Source organism: Pygocentrus nattereri, chromosome 1 (assembly GCF_015220715.1).
Source record: "Pygocentrus nattereri isolate fPygNat1 chromosome 1, fPygNat1.pri, whole genome shotgun sequence".
NCBI lineage: Eukaryota > Metazoa > Chordata > Actinopteri > Characiformes > Serrasalmidae > Pygocentrus > Pygocentrus nattereri.
In genome coordinates this window covers 4,996,225-5,017,319 of record NC_051211.1, presented here as the reverse complement: position 1 = coordinate 5,017,319, position 21,095 = coordinate 4,996,225, and the positions used below count along the sequence as shown (strand labels likewise).

Sequence of the window (21,095 nt, the reverse complement as noted above, 5' to 3'; positions counted from 1 at the left end):
TGGAATTTCCCTGTTGTGGGACTAATAAGGGTCAATTAATCTTAATCACAACTATCTGCAGGCCTGGCATAAGGGGGCAACACCCTACCAACCAACCATCATGTCCCACCCCATTTCTTTGTACATGCTGACATAAACGATGGAAGGGAAGCTAAACTGTGTGGCTGATTCTGCACTGCCTGGTATGAAAGGCTACACTGATTAATACAGGACGGGCTGCATCATGCATCACTTTCCATTGGCTGCATTTAGGATGTGCTGTATGCTGGAGAAGAAATGCCAGCAGACCGAGCTCAAACACATTTTTTGAAACAGAAATAATAATATAATAATAATATAGTACTCTCAATGAAGGATGGCACTAATTGGAGGTTGAGTTTAATATTATTTTAATATTATTTTTGCCCGCCCACTGGTGTAAGATGACGCATTTAAAACCCAGAAGATGCAGCAGGACAAACGTTAAGACGTTTTGATGGAAGATTACAGAAAATGAGAAATTAGTCTTTTAAATGATGAGTCATGTTTGAACGCGACTAAGAGCATGAACAAAAAAAGAGTGGAAAACTGTGGCGTTTGATTGGCACCAAGAAGAGACGAGTGATTCGAGGACACAAACTAAAACGATCTCCGTCTATGAAACCAACACGGCTTCAAAGAGAGGATGCGAGAGCGTTTAAGTTCTAAAGTTTTCAAAGAGCCCTAATTTACTTCCTTTCGTTCACTATTCGATAACAACACGAGAAATATGAGCCACAACAGCCTCTTTTCGACGTTGTGTCATATTGTTATTGTGATGACCATGAAAAGAACCGCAGCAGGCACGATTCCTCTTTCTGGATAACACAAAGCAATTCACAGTAGGGCATGAATAAGAGGGCAAAAACAGCTCAATACTTAAATTAAATTAAATTAAACTCAATACAAAATTTGTAGTTTTGAGCTTTGCTTACATGTTGAAAGTGATGAGACGGACACTTTGTAAGACGCTTATCCTGCTGGGTCATGTGGAGTACTGGAGCCTATTCCAGCACCCATTGGGCAGAAGGCAGGAAACACCCTGGACAGGCTACCAGTCCATCCCAGGGCAGACACAATGACGTATACATCCACACCAGGAAACCATAGCAACCCCACACAGACAACTCCGTAAAGGATCCTGGTTGCCCGGCCGGGGAACTGAACCCAGGCTTTTCTCGCTGTGAGGCAACAGCGCTACCCACTAGGCTGCCGGAGTGACAAATGAGCAAAACAGTAGCCTCAGATTTTAAAAGCTTTGAAAAACTTGTTCAGTGTGCTGGAAGTACCAATGATATTCAGTAACGCAAGGCAGACGAGTCCACCTGTGCTGTCTTTGAATGCTGTTGCTACACCAGCACCGAAAAGTTGTAACATAATTATGCACGACTCACTGTGTTAAACAGCCAACTGCATCTTTAACATAGTACATCATTTGATTCCTGTTATGTATTAAACAGGCAACAGATTTTTCTATTAGAAATAATTAAATCACCAGTTTGGCCCAATAAAGAGAAGATAATATTATGTATGTTATGATTTTGGCTAATAAAAAGCACTGGAAAAGTGCTGATGTATTTCATGCGTCCGTTTAGCCCACGCTGGGGTAAAAAGGCTCATATAAATTGGTCAAAAAATCGGCCCATCAGCCAATATGACCATAGAAAAATCAGAATCGATCATAATCATTCATGATCAGTGCAATAACGTCATATATTTCCACTCCTTCCATAGCTTTCAGCAAAACACCCGGCTATTAAACAGTAAATAAATAACAAAAGCACTGAAAGCAGGTGCTCCTTTCCGTTTATCAGCGCATTTACAAAGAGGAAACAGTCAAATAGGAAAATCCAGCTGTTTGCAGATGCATGGGAACTGCAAAGCATCCATTTCGAAGTCGTAGTGTTAGTCTGCTGGGGACCTGTGTGCCCAATCAATGCTCGACTAGCCAAGGAATACAAAGGGGCCAGAGGTCAAATTTGGCCAGGCACTTAAAATTCCAGGTGTGAACTGGCTGCGAACCGCATAATGAGATGTTAAAGCCAATGTTTTCCAAAACACATCCCAAATAGGCTTAAAACGTAAAGCTCTGAAAAACATTCAGCTAAGCTCCCACAATCTGATAACCACGGACGGGAGATCAAGCATTTCAAAGGAAAGCAGGAATGTTTTGAGAGGATGTTAGTGCTTGTGATCTGAGTCACGGCATGAAGGAAGGGCTATTCGCTCCTGCTGCTGAAGCTCGAGCAGAGCAGAGCAGAGCAGTCAGTTTCTCTTTTATTTCTTTCTGAACACGAACCACGTTGAACGCTCGGGTCCACGTAGAAGACCAAAGCTGCAGGCGCTCAATGGCAAATACATGATCCACGTTCATTTCATTCCAGCTCACTCTTACACACCATTTATTGATTATTAATCTTATACATGTATTTAATTTTAGGGCCAACGGCAGCCAGGGAGGAGGATAACTCAATCTGCTTACACTGCTAATCTATGGAAGACTGAGCAAAAGTCAGAGACCACCCTCACTTTGTGAACTTCCGGTCAGAACATCTTCCATTTTTTCAGGAGATATTTCTGAAGAGGAAAGTAAGCGGAAGAGCCCAAACCTCAACATCACTGAAAGTGTGGGATAATGTGTAGAACCAACTTCTGAGACTGAACTTCTCTGCAGATTTCATGAAAAAACTAAAGCAAGTCCCACAAAAAGAGTGAAAGAGAAGGGCGGAGACACTAATTACTGACTAAATATATTATATATTATATTTAGTCATTGTGGTTCTTGTGGAACCTTCAGTTATATATAAATGTTACGTTTCTTTTCCTTGATTCTGAGAAATGAATCATTTAAAGTTCATTTTGACTAGAAATGAAATAAAAGGAGAGTGAAGTGTGAAATTTTCACAGGACTGTATGAATCAGAAAAGTGTAAAATGACAACCTCACTGAGGAATACGAGCAATGAGGATGTCCCGTCTGGCAGACGCCAACTTCAGCAAATCAGCTCAGTTTCTGAACAAACGTCACGTTTTCCAACGGCCTGTAAAATGAATTTACCTCATAAGCCAAAAAAAGACTACGTTACAGATTCTCTGTGCTACCTTTCCTTCCTTCCGTGGCCTTGAGTATCCCCTGGTAGTAGCTGTCGTCTGTGAAGACCCCGTCACTGCCCACACTGTCGGTGGAGTACGTCCTAAAGCACTGCGGTAGAGACATTTCCACGCCTGTCCGCACTCTTTCATTCACTACACAGTCCACGCGGCAACTTTCCCAAGCGTCCGTCTCCACTGAGCGGTCTGGACAGCGCGAGGAGAAACCCCACGCAGCGGAGCGAGTGGGTGTGTTCAGAGTCGCCGACTTCTGCTCTCGCTTCACTTCTCTCTTTCCCTCCTTTGCTCACTTTTCCTCCTCCTCTCATTCAGCTCCTCTTTCTTTTCCCTCCCTCCATGCAGTAAAAACCTCCCCCTCCAGGCTATAATGTCAGAGGCAGTCATTTCACTGCTCCTTTTGGGGGAACTAGACCTTCCTCGTCCCTCCTCCTCTCTGTCTCTAGGCGAGCAGGGGGAGGATGGGACTGAGGGAGTGGGACAGAGGAAGGGGGCTATAATGGGCCCATGAAAAAAAGCAGGAGACCCATAATAAAGGGGAGTTCCAGCAATCTTCCAACATTCCCACATAATGCAGTGGTTAAGATTGGAGTGGTTTGGTGTGAAATGCTTGTCCTAGACAGACTTACAGACTTTGAACTGTTCACAGTGGTGGTGAAAGGAAACAGGAGCTGTATTACAGAAACTTCTCAACTCTCAATTGTTACCTTAGCTGTTTAGTCACCATGTGACCTCAGTTAGGACTGAATTTGGGATAGAAACTGTCACAAAACAAAGTACGTTCATAATCTTATCATTACCTCCAGATAAGACGGTGTTACAGCAACATCCTGACTAGACTAAATCTCCTAAATACTGTCCTTAAGATGATTAAGGTGATTAAGATGATGATTAACTTCTGTTTTAACCGCCTGTTTCTATTGTTTTATGCAGCAACGGGCAGCTCAGTTCACTACAACTGGCATAATGTCGCTACACTTATCTACACTGAAAACTGTGACTTGAGTGTTTTTCTAACAGCGTTTTAAAAGCCCAGACCCTGCAGAGACAATATCCACCGTCCCCTCTTATTACCTTCGTGTGTTAATGTTGATGAAAACCCGTCAGATAAAATATTACAGTGATGATGGTGAATAATGAGGAGATAGAGCTGAACATGTCTCTGTTCATTAGGAGGAATAACGTTAGTGCGCTTGGCTAAAGCGTTTGGGAAACTGAAACTGAAACTGTAGAGCAGTGACTCTCTGATCAACTTGTTTATATTGATTACACATTTACGTTTCAGCTGTGGTCGGTTGCCAGGTAACAGACATGATTATGCACTTCGATCGAGTGAGTTAAGATTTCCTAACTTGAGATAAGGTGCTGTAAGATAAGATTCTTAAATCAAGATCAGTTTTGCTTCTGTAATATGAATTGGTGAAAAATCTCATCTCGACCTGTCAGATCTTTCATTAAGACAACGAGATAGGAAGTTTCTGTAATATGTGCTGGATATGAGATGCCTGCTGCACTGTTTTGATTTAAGATTTTGGCCTAAAACTTATTTGACAATACATTCACGGTGGAGAGGTACTCACAGGGCGTGGTCCACAAAGACGACTCTTTTCACATTTTCTAGCATCATCCATTCCTACTAATAAAAATGTCATTTTTATGATATTTGTGTTGTTGGCATGGTGACCCCTGGTTCCTATCATCACCACTGTAAAGAAGTGTGAGTAAGTTTCTCTACAATTAACCATTTCACACTCTGTTTTGTTCGACTTTGCTTACATTTCAATGATTTATTTACTCAGACATTTTGGAAAATCAATGGAATTCCCCTTTAGGTATTGACCAATAATACTGCCAGAGTTGCAGATGCGTAGTACATGCATTCAGACTGTAATTCATATCATTAACACCTTATTTTTGGTATCAGATCTGTTCATAGTAACGATAAGAGATAACAGAAGTCTGATAGCTCGAAAGGGAAGTGCTCCTGACAGAAATCTATCATTTCTGAGCTTTGTTGGAACATTTTCTCTTAAATAAAAAGCAATTGTGAGCACAGTGTCTTGAGATAGTGAGACACTGTGAAGCAGTTTGAGCATCCAAAACTAAATTTGAGGAACTGTGCCATAGAGACTATGGGCACAGCTGCACAATCCGCTGCTTACAAAACTAAGGAAGCAGCCAAAGGAATAATAAGTGATTAAGCTTTTCTCTTCAACTCGTGACAGGAAAGATGAAGCCACTGGTGACGGACATCAAGACATGCCTCCACCCATGAGCGGCACGGACAGAGAGGCAGCTTTCTCCAACCTCAGCTTTAGACTGTTTACATGACTATGACGCATCTACTGAACAGCAGGGCTGAGTTAAAGCTGTAGGAATACTAATTTGGGAATTCCTTTCATTGGTGATGACAGGAATCATGTCTCTAAAAGCTCCATCACAGGTAGCTATTATACAAAATGATTATGAATAAACTGTCGGGTCCATGAGACGTTGTCGGATGCTTCAATTTCAAAGAAGCTTTTGGCTTAAAACATTTTTAAAACAAAAGCCACTTATCCTTCTGGGTTGCGGGAGGGGGGGGGACTGGAGCCTATCCCAGCAGTTGTTGGGTGGAAGGCAGGCATATACACTCACTCACACCTAGGGGGGGGCAATTAGCCTGACTACATACCTTTGGACTGTGGGAGGGAACCCACACAGAGACGGGGAGAACATGCAAACTCCACACAGAGAAGACCCTGGTCGTCCAGCCAGGGAATCGAACCCAGACCCTTCTTGGTGTGAGGCAACAGTGCTACCCTCAACACTAAAAATATGTAGGTCCACTGGTTGTTTTGGCCAGTGAATAAAATAGCTAAACCGGTGTTGACCCCTGGTTCCCATCACTGCCACTGTAAAGAAATCTGAGCCAGCAAGTTTCTAGACAACTACAGATCATATCAAACCACTGTGAATGAGTTTGCTTAAATCTCAACCAGTAACTTATGAAGAAGCTCTGAAAACGTCCCATTAATGGAGTTTTGTTAACCATCTGTCCACAAGGAGACACTATGGAGTTCTGCCAAATGGGAAAACTCATTCGTTCCGTAGGAGTTGGGTCGGGAGGAGTGGTTACTGCACTCTTAAAAACAAAACTTCTTTGGACGGATGCTGCAGAACCGGGGTTCTCAACCTTTTTCAGAGCTCAGCCCTTGTTTAGGATTAAAAATAAATTTCAACCCCCAGTTTAGGAACCCCTGCCACTGAGGAACCTCTACTGGTTCCTTGAAGAACCTTTCAAACCATAGTTTCTTAAATAATCATTTTGTAAATGAGATGAGTGAGCATGAAGAGGGTCTATACCAATTAAAGGGTTCTCCCAGAGGTAAAGCACAAGCCTAGAAGCGTTTAGGAACCTCCTTTAGAGCAGCCGAAGCTGTGCAACATTAGAAAGTGAAGCAAAGACAGAGACATCATTTGAAGCACGCCTACCACCCTCACCCGAAATACCCCAGGCATGGTCTGCACACAGCAGTCTTTGTTTGGGGATGAAGGCATTCTGGAAAGACAGTTATGTGACCATGGACATGCACCCCATTCAAACAGATGATTCGGCTGCCGTCCTTCAAAGACGCCAGATGTACCTATGAGTGCTGTTGCAGCACAAAATGTGCCTTGATGCCTTGATCACATGTGTCTGACATTAACATCCGATTTACTAAGACTGCGGCTAATCATGCAAACTGTGCATGGCCCCACCCAACTTCATCACAGGACTAAAAAGGCAGAGAGAAATAACGGAGCTGAAATGGTGTGACTTTACTCTAGAAAGGAAAACAGAGGGTCTCATTCACCAACTGTTCTGAAGAAGAAAACCCACTTACGCAGTTTTCTCGAAGAATCTGACGTTCACCAATGTTTTCTTATTAGCGATTTGTTCTTAGGTATAAACAGAATCTACTCACACTCAGGAGCTCAAAGGTGAGAACAGTTGTGCGCTTTAAGAACCCGATATCAGAACCTTCCTCACAAACAAATTTAAGAAATAAAGATACTGGTGAATGAAGCCTAGAGTCTGTGAAATGACAAAGACTGCACACACACATTCAGGCTTCTCACCCATGGTCGTCTGCTTCTGAGAGCTGACAGTGGCTGCGTTTACCGGCAGAGACTTTTGCCAATCTGACTGAATTCATTCTGATTATAGATTAAGACTGAGGTGTTTCACTTTACTCGACAATCTGAGAAGAAATCTCCATTTACAAGCAATCAGATCCAAAATTACACCCATGCATTTAAAACCACTTAGACTTGTGTTTTTAAAGATTTAAAAACGATACATATTCTTATGACCTAATTAAAGAAGGCCAAGAGGAAGATGTCGTGTTCTGAGACGCATAAGCTGGACGTCCGTCCCACCGCCGTCATGTTGACCGGTATAAACTTGCACTATGACGCGCCGTACATGCAGAACGGACTTAAACTTTCCGATAGGGAATGTAATCGGATACAGACGTTTACACGGATATTACTCTTCAACAGTTTGTTTATAGGATTACCCACCTCGATCAGACTGTACACCCTCACATACCCTCAATTGGACTAGCCAATTCCAACTGAGGTGACTACATGGATGTATTCTGCTCCAATTGAGCTATTAGTTGGATTATTAATGGATTATTAGGCTGCATGTCAACATGGCTAATGTTATTCTGATGGTTTTCACCTGTTCAAGGGTCATTCTTCTGTCTAACCGCTGAGTCTGGTGGCACAAAGGAAGTCCCTCAACAACGTGACTTGTGAAACGCAAATTTAGAGGGAAAATGATGCACTACCGGCCACTGCAAGCTGCTCAACCTTTATATACCCGAATATATAACCAGCCTCAGGTGGAGATATTACAGACATTACTGATTAGATGCCCATTTGAATCTTCCTCAGTGCTCTGCTCACATTCTGCATGGACCTCCCTCAAATGTTTATGCATGAGCATTCTGTATTTTACCACGAACACAGCCCATAATCTGTGCGTCAAAGCTCACGAGCCAGTAACGTTCACAGACTCAATCCCATTTACGGCTAAAACTCAGTACATCATGCATTCTGTCTCTGGATTTTCTTAGAAACAATCGTTGAAGCGGGAAGCAATAGTTTGTGCTCACCTAAGAGCATACTCACTGGAGCAAGCTACACAGAGAGCGCACACAGATGTAACTGGATGCAGATACCTTTCCACCCGCTGACCCTCACAACGATCTTTCATCCCTGCTTTAGAAAGAAGCTGAGGATTCTTTGCATTTTAGCTCAGGGCCACAGCCTGTTTGGGCTTGAGCTGACAGAGCTGTGGCTTTCATTGACTGATGTCTCCTCTGAAGGACTTCAGGCTGGAGACAGCGCAAGATAAGAGGCATAAGGTGGAAATCTTGGCTGTGTTACATGACAGGTTGTGAGTCTATGCGCCAAATAACTCTCAAAAATTAAAAATGTCAATTGTTCATGGAAACCATTGGCCTGCAATTCCCATACTGGCGCATTCCAGGTGAGTCTGGGAATGGCTTATCTGGGAAAATTATTGTATTCTCTTTTTTGCTTTTGAAATATTGCTGTTTGGATGGAAAAAAAAAGAAGTCACTATGAATAAGTGCAGCACGGTGGCGTGGTGGGTAGCGCTGTGGCCTTACAGCAAGTAGGTCCTGGGTTCTCCAAGTGTTTGTGCGGGTTTCCTCCGGGTTCTCCGGTTTCCCCCCCACAGGCCAAAGACATGCAGTCAGGCCAACTGGACATGCTAAATTGCCTCTAGGTGTGAGTATGTGAGTGAACGTGTCTGTCTGTCTGCTCTGTGATGGACTGGCGACCTGTTGAGGTTGTATCCTACCTTCTGCCCGATGATTGCTGGGATAGGCTCCAGCACCCCCCGCAACCCAGAAGGAGAAGCGGCTTAGAAGCCAGAAGAAGTGTGTGTGTGTGAGAATAAGAGAACTGTATGTCAACATAAAAACAACCATCAAATACAGATAACTGGACTAGATCAACCTGGAATAACCTTAGAGAGAAATACAACCTGTATTTCCACGACTTACAGCTGCAATTACATGAAAAAATGCAGATATTTTAGCACAGTAGGCCTAAACGTTCAAAGATCAGGTTGAAATATCTGTCACAATTACCTGCTGATATATCCAATATCACTGTGCATCCTTACATCATTCCTCAACTGCTCTGGAGAGCCACAAGACCACTTGTTCGGATATCTAGTAATGGACATCACTAGCTGCCGAGTTGAATTACGTTCTGTAGATGAGGGAGACACTAAACTATGCAGTGCTATGGTCCCAAATAAAGGATGGACTGAGGTGTACAGCAATTCCGTTAAGCGTGTATTTATACAAATGAGACACAAACACAGTCTTAGTGAGGTACACAGTGAAGACATGCACATACAGGTGTGTAGTATGTGAGGAAGCATGTTCAGAAGGCTCCCTGATGTCTGACACCAACATACCACAGCTTTTTGGATGCACAGACCCCAGATGTGCACAAGTGTTGGAGATAATAAGCCTCTAAAAACACACGTCAACACAAGTATTCAAAACACAACACCTCGCTGCAGGTGGGTGCGGCAGATGCCTGCAGTGTCTTCCAGGGGCAAACCGATATTTGACAGAGGTGTAGAAGCAACACAGACTGATCCTAAGAAAATGAAAAACATTCCTCAGGTATGTTGGCAGCAGACCAAGAGTTGTGAAGGACTGAATTGGGACAACACCATTCACAAACACAAGGTGGACTAGGATTCAGTCTGTGGGCTGCTACTAGGGCTCGCCCAATATATCGTCTGGTCGATACAATCAGCCGATATGGAGGGTGCATAGATAGATTTGTATGACGACACACCAGTTTTAAAAGCTGCAGTGACCAGTTATGACATCAGTACTGACCGAACCAGTACAACACCATTAAGATTAACCCCTTAACATGCCTTATTACATACAAAGGCTTATTATTGAGTAACTACAGGGACTTCAGTGTAAACTAGTTGAGCTATTCTTAGGTTATAGAACGTGTAATAAAACCTGGTCTGTTATGGGGTTAACCATTTTTACAGTAGCCATAAAATGCAGTTTCCACCCGTTTTGAAGGTCCCTCTGTTGACGTTTTCATTTATTTTCTTCTGCGATACCGACAGAATATATTTCTATAGAAATGTTTATGATTTAGAAAAACAAAAGTGAACTGGATTTTCATTTTGGTGGGCAAGTTTCGAAGTCTTTTTAATTAGGAATTTGCATTTTTTTTTGCATAATTAGGAATTTGCATAGCAATTTTTCATCAAATCTTTAAAATGCGAGAATCTGTGAGGGATGATACATGGACAACCGATTAACCACAGGGGTAAAAAATGGGCTTATGCCAACTGTACGTACGGCTGTAGGCTCACCTTTTTAAGTCACCTTTTTTTTTATTTGAAAACAGCCGAAAGTAAATCAGTAGGTTTTTTCTGTTGGGTGTATAAAGGAGGCTGCCCCTTCGGATGAGTTAATAAGCTAACCTGCACCGATGAGCACTTGGCATCTGCTTAAAGATGGACAATGTGTCAACATGTTATTGGTTAGAGAAATATGTTTTCACTGCTTCTGTACGTAACTAACATCGGAGTAATTTATCTGGCCTAGTTAGCAAAGTAAGCTGCACCTGTGCTGGCTGTACACTCTCAGCCTTCTTAGTCACGTCCTTAACATTGAGTTCTTGGCAACAGGTTCACGTTCAGGGACTCGTGTTTCATAGTAGCCGAGTGTAATATCACATACTAAAGTACTGTATGAAGAGTTCACCACACTTTACAGTTTCTTTATCCATAAAATCTTCTAAAACTGGTGTGTCGTCATACAAATGTAGCTATTCACCCTCCATATCGGCTGATTGTATCGACCAGACGATATGTTGGGCGAGCTTTATCCATAAAATCAATGTTTCAATTTTTGGCCTGTAGATTTTCTCAGTTTATCAGTGATTAAACCGAAACGAAAGCCCGAATACTGATTTCAGTATTTGAATACTGGCACTGAACAGTCAAACCTGTGCGCATTTTTAATGCGTTTAAATGCTGTTTTTTATATGGTGTTAGTTGTACCGATTGCTTGACATGCAGCACCTGTACTGCTCGCTTTATCTCGGCATGGCCATTGCGGAGAGCTGTGCTGTTTTAACAGCACTGTGTATCTCCTATTCACTCCTCAATGCTCACTAGCAGGTCAACACAACATTTCGCAAAGGGTATTAGAAATATGCAGGTCGATTTCCATTACACAGACAAAGTGGCCACTAGGGGGCAGCAGAAGAGTAGAATATTTAAGGCAGTTTGCCTTTCAGCATGAGAGCACCATGTTATTAAACTGTGTGAAGAGAGCTGACAGAAAAAAAAACATGAGCTAAGAGAAATCATCCAAACCAAGCCCTGACTGTCGCACTGCAATATATATAAATATGTCTATAATTTATTTATATTATTTGAGTTTCTGCTGTTTGAGATGAAGAAATGTGTCGACACCCAATCGTATCAGCCAGCAAACCGAAATGATTTTACTATCTGAAATGACTGGTTATCAGAATATGGATCGCTACAGCTACAGAAGACAATGTTAAATGTAAAGGTGAAAGCGGTGAAGCAGCTCCGACGCCCACTCCTCCAACAATAACCCCGACCGACATGTGAGAGCTTGTGCCAGCAATCCTGCACTAAAGACTGGAATGTAGGCAGAACAGCAGGCATCCCTTCTGAAACTCTGTCATTCTCATAAAAGTCTTGATTTACGAGGTAGGAATGGTATGAGTTTTGGGAAGCCCCCCAAAGCCATTGGAGCATGTGGGCGGAGCCAGCGGCACAGATGCCATATTATGAAGAAAGAACTGGCATCGTTCATTCCTGTAAGCGCAGTTGCATCTGCAAATCAAGAGACGCGTGCAAAAGTGCTCCTCTAGACAGTAAACAAACAACGACTACAGAAGGGCCAGAGTGTCAGAAATGATACGTAATTTGCTGATTTTCAGTTTTTGACCGTTTTAAAATGCCTGTTACTTTTTACATTGTGTGTAAATCTCATGATGAATGGACCAAAAGAAACGACCCAAAATGACTTGGAAAAAATTTCCATTGACTTACATTAGAAGTAAAGAATGTTTTTGCCTCTGGCTTGTATAGTTTCCATTTTGGAGATACAAGGTTTCTTTCTGACTACAGCGATATATAATATATATATATATTTTGCTGTTGCTGGAACAAAACGTTGCAACTCGAAAATGGAAACTATACAAGAGAAAGGAAAAAACATTCTTTACTTTTTTGCTGTCCAAAGAAAAACAAGTATCTCCAAAATAGTAACTTTCCAGGACAGGGCAAAAGCTCTCTCCCCTTTCAATGTGAGTTAATGAACAAAGTTTTTATTCTAAGTGAGTTTGGACCGTTTCTATTGGCCACATGAAATTTGAGATAAATGCTTTTCATCGGACAGCGACGACTTTCAATGTAAGTAAATGGGGGAGGGGGGGGGGGGGGGGGTCATGGGCTGGAGGTTAGGAAACCTGAAGTTCGATCCCCAGAACCGACAGCACATGACTGAGGTGCCCTTGAGCAAGACACCTAACCCCCAACTGCTCCCCGGGCGCTGCGGATTGGGCTGCCCACCGCTCCGGGCAAGTGTGCACACTGCCCCTTAGTGTGTGTGTGTGTGTGCTCACTAGTGTGAATGTGGTGTTTCAGTTCACAGGTGGGTCAAATGCAGAGGTGAAATTTCCCCACTGTGGGACTCATAAGGGTCACTTAATCTTAATCATCTTAATCTTAAATGAAACCAGGCCTTTTCTGTCATTTTCGGCCGTTTCTTTTGGGCCATTCATCATGAAATATATACAAATACGTAAGATACAAGGCATTTTCAAATTATGTCAGAAATGATTGGACCAACAGAAATGGCCAAAAATAACTCTGGTTCCATTGACTTACACTGGAGGTTCAGTATGCTTTCACGCTTTCCTGTAAATTTACTATTTTAGAGATAATTGTTTTCCTTTGGACAGCGACGATATGTAAAGTTGTAAAATTATCATTCTTATATTAATTCTGTTAAATGTGTTTTTCCAATGCAAAAACCTCTTATTCTCCAGGGTTAACAACCATATTTTGGTTGTTGCATCTGAATTTTTCGTGACCAAATAAGGCAAATGATTCAGTAACTGCATGAAATAAATGCACATTTTTATTTTTTATTTATTTATTTCTGTAAAATCTCCCCTCAAATGAACAGAACATGTGTTTTATGATCTCCACATATCACTACATGCTTATAATTTACTGCTGAGAGCCAAAAATCTCCGGCGCTCTTTGTGTTATTTTCTAAAAGTGATGTTTCCAGAGCAGATCACTGAAGAGACGCCGTCCGTTTATAGTTTAGAGCCCAGATTTGGGGAAAAACGGGTCGACTTTCAGTAGAAAAACAAAGTTCAGCTTCTTTTATTATAAGGGTTTAAAATGACGTCACCATCTATTAGACTGGAGAGAAGAGCTACAGCCTCACACGACGCCCAGCTTCTGAATGGAGCTTATGGAATATGAATGTTATGGAGAACATGACGGAGTGCGTTTTGGAACCACTGTTAGTCTCAAGGAGTTGAAAAGGGTAAATTTGCCCACCCATGTGTGATTTCCTCACACGGACACGTATCGCACTTTCCCTCTGAGCACATGGACGACTCAGACTCAGAAATATGACACAGATTGGCTTTCGGCAGAACAAGGACGACAGAGCTTAGAAAGACCTTCAAATGTATAGGCGTGTGCCTAAAAGCAAAGATCAGAACTGTCCAGACTGCGGTCATTTCTCAGTTTCTTAATGAAGGTGAAAACTGGACGACCAGAAAGCAACAGGACACGTTCTGAAGCCTCTTCATTTGGGTGCTGGCGGAGAGTTTTGAGAGGAACAAACGGATCCTTGACCAAATCAAGCCTCACCACTCACTCAAGCTCCTGAGAAGAACCAGGTTATGCTTGGATCAAAGAAGAGGAGAATGACCAGCAGCAACACGGAGGTAATTAGACGAATCATGAAGAAGCCATGAAGAAGCCTGAAGAACCAAACAGAAGACATCCTATAGAAACACTAACCACACGGTTGCCTGGAACAAGAACCGGCTCAACTGCACTGCCAGATGCCAGACACTGTTTCATAGTTTTGAGAAGGTTTCAGCCTAATATGTATTTTTTCTAATCCATTCATGATGGAGGGATATTTGTAGAGCGCTCTAAGGCAAAATAGTCAATTTTTTCAGATTTACCATCATAAAAATCACACATAAAAATGTGTTTTTGGGGGTTTCGGTCAATAAAATGCGCCGCTGTGGGAAGAAAACACCATAACTCCACTTTTATCGTTTTTCAGTTTTTGGCATCTTTGGAAAGTGCCTGTTGTTCTTTACATTGTGAGTAAATTTCATGTTGAACGGACTAAAAGAAACAGCCCAAAACGACTTGGAAAAAATTCTGGTTCCATTGACTTCCATTCAAAGTAGAGTAGGTTTTTCCCTTCTCCTGTAAAGTTATGAGGTTCTCTTCCGACAACAGCGAATGGCTGTAGTTGTGTTGTAGACATGGCGTCCCCTGGTTCCACTCAGCACCACTGTAAAGAATTCCGAGTTTGAAAGTCTCAACAACAAACTGTTTCACATCAAACCACTCCGGATGACATCTTAACGATGGGATTATGCAGAAGCTTTTAAAAACCTGTGGAATTCCCCTCAATCGGCTAAGCATTGACATCCCTAGTCCCTACCTTCACCATAAGCAGCACTGTAGCAGCAGTGAGGAAGGCTCTAGGCCGAAATGACTGCAATTTGGAAGCCCTGACATCCCACTTCCCCTTCTCCCAACGGCAGACATGAAAAACAGAAGTGGCCCGAAGGCACCATTCCCTGTTAACTGGAAATGGAGAAATGGAGAGTAAATAATGGGGTTTGTGTGGCGTTGCAGAGCAATTCAAAATGAGTTTGAGCATTTTAATCCATAATCAGGCTTAAGGGGGACTGGCAGAGGCCTAAAGTCAGTTATCATTTCAATCAGCATCAATAAGGCTTTAATTCAAACACGAACACTGAGGCTGATGTCTATGGCTAATTTAATAAGGTGTCTCCCTCTTGTGTCCAGCATTGGAAGTAAACACAGTAAACATCATTAACATGTTACAGAGCCTATAGTCCCTCACTCGGCAGCATAAACCTGAACCTGGTCATCTGAACACCTTAAATCTTTCCTGATTTGGGTTTCATCTGCATGGCTGCCACCACAGCTGTATGCGATCAGAGACGTTAACAGCCATGCCGGGACTGTGGAAAACTAAATATGAGTGATGTCACCATGGCAACGGACCCAAACACACAGAAGCTGTAGGCAGAGGAACCGGCAGTATTTTTAAACACTGTGGTTTTGGTCCAGGGAGCTCCAGAAGAAGTGCACAGACTTTTCCACAAGAGGAGGAGCTGCTGATTCACTTCATCCTTGGAGAAGTGACCCGTCCCACCTACCCAGAATTCTCAGCGGTGATGGCCAATACTGTAAAGCGTAAACCTGCGGTACTGGTTTTATACCCAAGATCACCAGTGCATGGAAATCAACCAGTTACATTCACTGCATTTCATCTAATCCTAAAATACAACAACAGTTCACCAAGACGTTAAAGTTGAGGAAGATATCACTTCAGAAAAAAGGATCAGGAAGAAATTCAACTTCAGAAAATAAAAAATAAAAGTAAAATCATAAATAAAAGCCTTTGGATCAAACTGTATGCCTGGATAATAATAATAATAATAATAATAATAATAATAATAGTTATCTATATTAAATAGGATTTAATATATAAAACTATAACAATTATTACTATTAACAACAACAAAACAACAAATTATATATATATATATAAAATGTAAAACTGTACAATTATTATTACTATTATTATTATTAACTCCAACAAAACAGTATTATTATTATTAACAATAACAGTAATAATAATAACAATAGTTGTTTGTTACTTTTAATGTTATTTATATTAAATAAGATTAAATATATAAAACAATAATAATATAAAACTGTTCAAATAGTATTATTATTAGTAGTAGTAGTAATATTAACTACAACAACAACAACAATAATAATAATAATAGTTGTTTGACACTTTTAATGTTATCTATATTTAAATAAGATTACATATATAAAACAATAATAATATATTATGTAAAACTGTTCAATTATTATTATTATTATTACATAATTACATAACTACATAATAATAATAATAATAATAATAACACACAGCATAAGAGACTCTAAACAGTGCTTGGACCCCTAATAACTGGTAACAAGCAGCACCTCCGCTCGTGCAGTCTACACCACCGCCACTCAGACACAGCTGGACCACCGGTGGACCGGACGGGTTGTTCTGGCGCACAGCGGGTTAACCCAGTAGCGGTCCCCCCTCCCCCTCCCCCTCCCGTTCATGCCCCCCCCCCCCCTCCCCCCTCCTCAGCTCCTCCCCTCGCGCTAAACTAAACCATCCGCTGTCCGCTTACCCGCGCAGCACATGCGGCTGTACAGATGCGCCCCGACTTGGCCGCAGCTCAGCTCGTGGATGTAGCTCGCGCGCCCGTAGATCACGTCCAGGCTGAAGGCGGCCAGGCACGGCGCGGCCACGCTGCTGACCTTCTCCGCGCTGGCCATGCTGGAGCCTCTCTCTCCGGGACCCGCGTCAGCTGTGAGCCTCTCCGACGGTCAGCTCAGACAGGCGGCGCGCGCGCTGCGGTGGGGTTACTCACTCAGTAAGCCCAGCCCATCGCGCGCTGTTTGGTGGAGCTGCGCTCTTTCTCTCAGGCTGCGGGACAAACAGCTCCGGCTGAAATGTGACTCCTCAGGCCACCCAGAGCAGGAGCGCAGCCGCTGCGACCGCTCAGAGCACAAACGACGCGGCCCGGGGCACTAACGCGCGAGAACCTGCCCCCTTCCCGCTCACACCGTCACCAGGGTATTAATGATAGTCCTGCACGTGACGACTCAGACATGACAGAAGCCTGTTGGCTCTTCACTGCTTTACTGTCTCACCCCCAGCTAAACTAACAGGAGTTAGTCAAAACTTTCTCCACGGCACGTTTACACCCCTCCAACTTCCCATCCCATAAACAGAGCAGGCGACTTCTCCCACATAAAGGCTTAAAGGGGAATTCCTCCGGCTTTTCATATTCACAGCATAACTCAGCATAACAGAGCCATCCGGGCGGTCTGGTGTGAAATGACTGACTGTACAGACTTTACAGTGGTGGTGATGGGAACCCTTCACTACAACACAGACGTAGCCTTTATATTAATGAACCTACATGAGTGTATGTTGATAAGGGATGAGCTCTGACGTCTGGCTCCCATCACCACCACTGTCAATTCTCACTTAAATTGATCTAGAATGCATCGTTTCACATTATATGACACGGTAAACGAACTAAATGAGGACAGGTTAAATCAAGATAGACAGGAAAACTAAATCTGCCTTGTTTTGTTACACAAAATGATATAAAAGGCCCATATCATGCACAGCCAATGGTTCACTTTCTTTTTATGTGTAATAAAATAGTTTGATGTAAAAAGTTTCAAAATGTACCATTCACTCACTCCCCAGGCCATATTTATGAACTAACCCACAAAAATATCTCACTTTTAGTGTACTGTCTTTTAATGATGTCATCAAAGTCACCACATTATATTTAATATGTGGGATTCTATAGCAATGCCTTAGCAAAAACCTTAACAACTACCTGGGATTCCATAGCAACAGCGTAGTAACATTTTAACAACCACTTGGGATTCCATAGCAATGGCCTAGCAAGACATTAACAACCACCTGGGATTCTATAGCAACAGCTTAGCAACACCTTAACCTGGGATTAACACCTTAACCTGGGATTCCATAGCAATGGCCTAGCAACACCTTAACAACCACCTGGGATTCTATAGCAACAGCTTAGCAACACCTTAACCTGGGATTAACACCTTAACCTGGGATTCCATAGCAATGGCCTAGCAACACCTTAACAACCACTTGGGATTCCACAGCAAGCTCCTAGCAACACCTTAGCAACCACCTGGGATTCTATAGCAACAGGTTAGCAACACCTTAGCAACCACCTGGGATTCCATAGCAACGGCCTAGCAACACCTTAACAACCACCTGGGATTCCATAGCAACCTCTTAGCAACACCTTAACAACCACCTGGGATTCCTTAGCAACCTCCTAGCAACACCTTAATAACCACCTGGGATTCTATAGCAACAGGTTAGCAACAGCCAAGAAGCACCTCAACGAATACCTGTGCATTTCAAAAGTTTTTTTTAAGCCAACTTGAAAGTTTGCTCACAAACCTCCCCTGTTCCATTTACATGCCTTTAGTAGGAGAGGCAGGATGATGGAATAGAGCTACAGATTACATAACAGCTACATGCATCCTGTTACTGTCTCATAAACTCTGTAAAGTCTCATAGACTGATAAAGAAAGCTGGAATAAAGAAACTGGAAACAGAAGACTAACCTCTTCATTCATAGCTACGTAACTATTACAGCGAGGCACTTGATCCAATATTTGTCTAAGAAAGCAAACGGACATGCTCAGGTCACACCAAGCCTTTTAATGACGCATCACTACTCTCCTGCAGGAGGATGGGATATGGAGTTTAACTCAAGCAATAAACCTGTTGTTTTTGTAGTAAGACGTCTTTTATACTCACTAACAGACTGGGTCAGGCACCTTCTTCACACTGTGCACGCTTGAGAAAAGCACTGCCTGCAATCCACATAAAAACAAGCTGCTCATATCAAGTAATGTTGGCCAGACTGTCAGAGGAAAGCTCGTAATATTTATATCGCACATTTTATCAGGGACTTGCTGTTACTGGGAGGCCTTGGTTACTGCACTATTAAAACCCGGCCTGTTTACTGCAGCACTTTCTATGTGAAAACACATAGGAGCATGTCGCTGTTGTCAAAAGAAAACCTCATATCTCCAAAAAGGTGACCTTACAGGAGAAGGGAAAAACCTACTTTACTTTTAATGTAAGTCAATGGAACCAGACGTCTCTCCAAGTCATTTTGGGCCGTTTCTTTCAGTCCAATCATCATGAAAATTACACACGTTGTAATGGACAACAGGCTTTTTCAAATTATCTCAAAAAATGAAAAACGCCGAAAATGAAGACACAAGGTTTTCTTCCGACAGCGACGATATACTACATCGAATAATCAGCTGCAGCATGTATTCCACAGAAAGTGGTAAGCGAAGACATTTTCACTCTTCCCAGAAGTTTTCAGAAGGGCGCCGGCTGTTTAGAGAGAACTGAATGCTATGTGGCGCATATGAGTCACGCATGGTGGTTGAATATTGAGGAAATCAACAAAATTTACGCATTCAGAAACTCTGACTCACACAACTCCACAGCACATCTGCACCACAGGGTTTGATTAAGAGTGGCTGTAGACCAGAGTATGGAAAAGTAAACAGCCTCTCAAAGCCCAGCACAGTACAGGGTAGCGTCCCCAGCTCACGGCCACAACGGCCCACAATCCTGTTTCACACGGATACTTAACAGGGACAATGGCATTTTCGGCCTACAAAGCTAGATATCTTTCAAGAGTGGTCGTATTGCGTACGGTTTTATTTATTTTCCATGTAGTATTACTTTTATTATTAGTACAAGCATTTGGTATGAATATATTAGCCTCATAAGTATTATAATGCTGATGTTAACCGTTTAACGCATTGCGTTGCCGTATGGCAACAATGCCTTTCTTTTATTTATTTTTTGAGAAGCTGGAGGCTTTTTTTTCTGATCACATGCTTTCTTGCTGCAGCCTGGAGTTCTTTTTTCACACCACATGGTGAGGTCTAACGTCAGCAATGAAAGCAGCGTTTAATGCCATGATAAAATGTAATTGTTGCCATATGGCAACAGCACGTGACAGTAGAGCTGCAATCTGCAATGCAAACAATGAGGGCAAACGAACACAATGCTACTACACATTTCCCCAACGTCTTCTATTTGTGTAAGGTTTGTTTTTTTTCCACGGCTGGGGGATGAAGGTGTGAATGGCAGCGTATTGTTTCACCCTGTTCTTTGCCTTGCAGATTGCAGTTCAGCTGGTGCATGCTGTTGCCACATGGCAACAAAATGCAAAGAACCCGGCCCATTATTCATAATTCATGCGGTAAAGGGGTAATAATAACAGTGGGGAGGGTCTTCTTTTCCTTCAGGGAAGGCCCAATGATTTCTGTAAAATAAATAAATAAAAATAAATAAATAAATAAATAAATCACGTCCACAACTTTCACTTTTTTTTTAGACTCCTTAAACATTACTATGATCGAATCATTTAATAGAATGATTGTGCTTGTTGTGTTTGAGCTCTTCAGTTGTCATGGTTACTCATTATTACTCATACTATACTCACTAACTCATCATTAAGTCTTTGCTGGAAACAAAAAGAGGTACGTTCTTTAAACACGTCACAAAAAATTGCTGCAAGCTCTCCCATTGGTTAGGGCTTCAGGAGCTGTACTGAAGGCCTTACATGTTAGACTACGAACAAGATAGCAGAGTAACAGACGAATCAACCAATCAATTTCTGATTTATTATTGGTGGGACAAGTATTGTGAGAAAACCACCACTCTAGTCCTTCTAGAAGTTCTAGATGCATCACTGACCGTGCATACGAGAGAACTAGCTTAACCAGAGAAGTTGTTAGGAATGGAAAACAGCGGCAGCAGCTCTGCAAGGACTCTCTACTGAAAGAGTGACTGTAAACAGAACAGCTCATATATACTGATGTCAGTTATGATCTTAAAATGTTTAATGTAAATAATATAGAAAGGGCAAAACATGTTAACGTGAACTGGCGTTAGTCTTATCGCT

The 21,095-nt window shown here is 42.2% G+C and overlaps 1 protein-coding gene across 21 annotated transcripts in view; it reads right to left on the bottom strand.

The window, feature by feature from the left end:
• The window catches only part of pleca (plectin a), a 224,683-nt gene that overhangs the window by 78,724 nt on the left and 124,864 nt on the right, over positions 1–21,095 (bottom strand). For 2 of the 21 annotated variants that reach the window (XM_037541840.1, XM_017721341.2), the window contains exon 1: positions 3,120–3,261. The exons of 16 other annotated variants lie outside the window; for them this stretch is intronic. In XM_037541840.1, coding sequence (XP_037397737.1) covers positions 3,120–3,234 — 115 coding nt within the window. In that variant the 5' untranslated portion in view covers positions 3,235–3,261. Of the gene's footprint in view, positions 1–3,119; positions 3,337–16,718; positions 16,845–21,095 lie in introns of those variants that run through there. 3 more of the 21 variants (XM_037541853.1, XM_017721338.2, XM_017721343.2) reach the window with 3 other exon arrangements.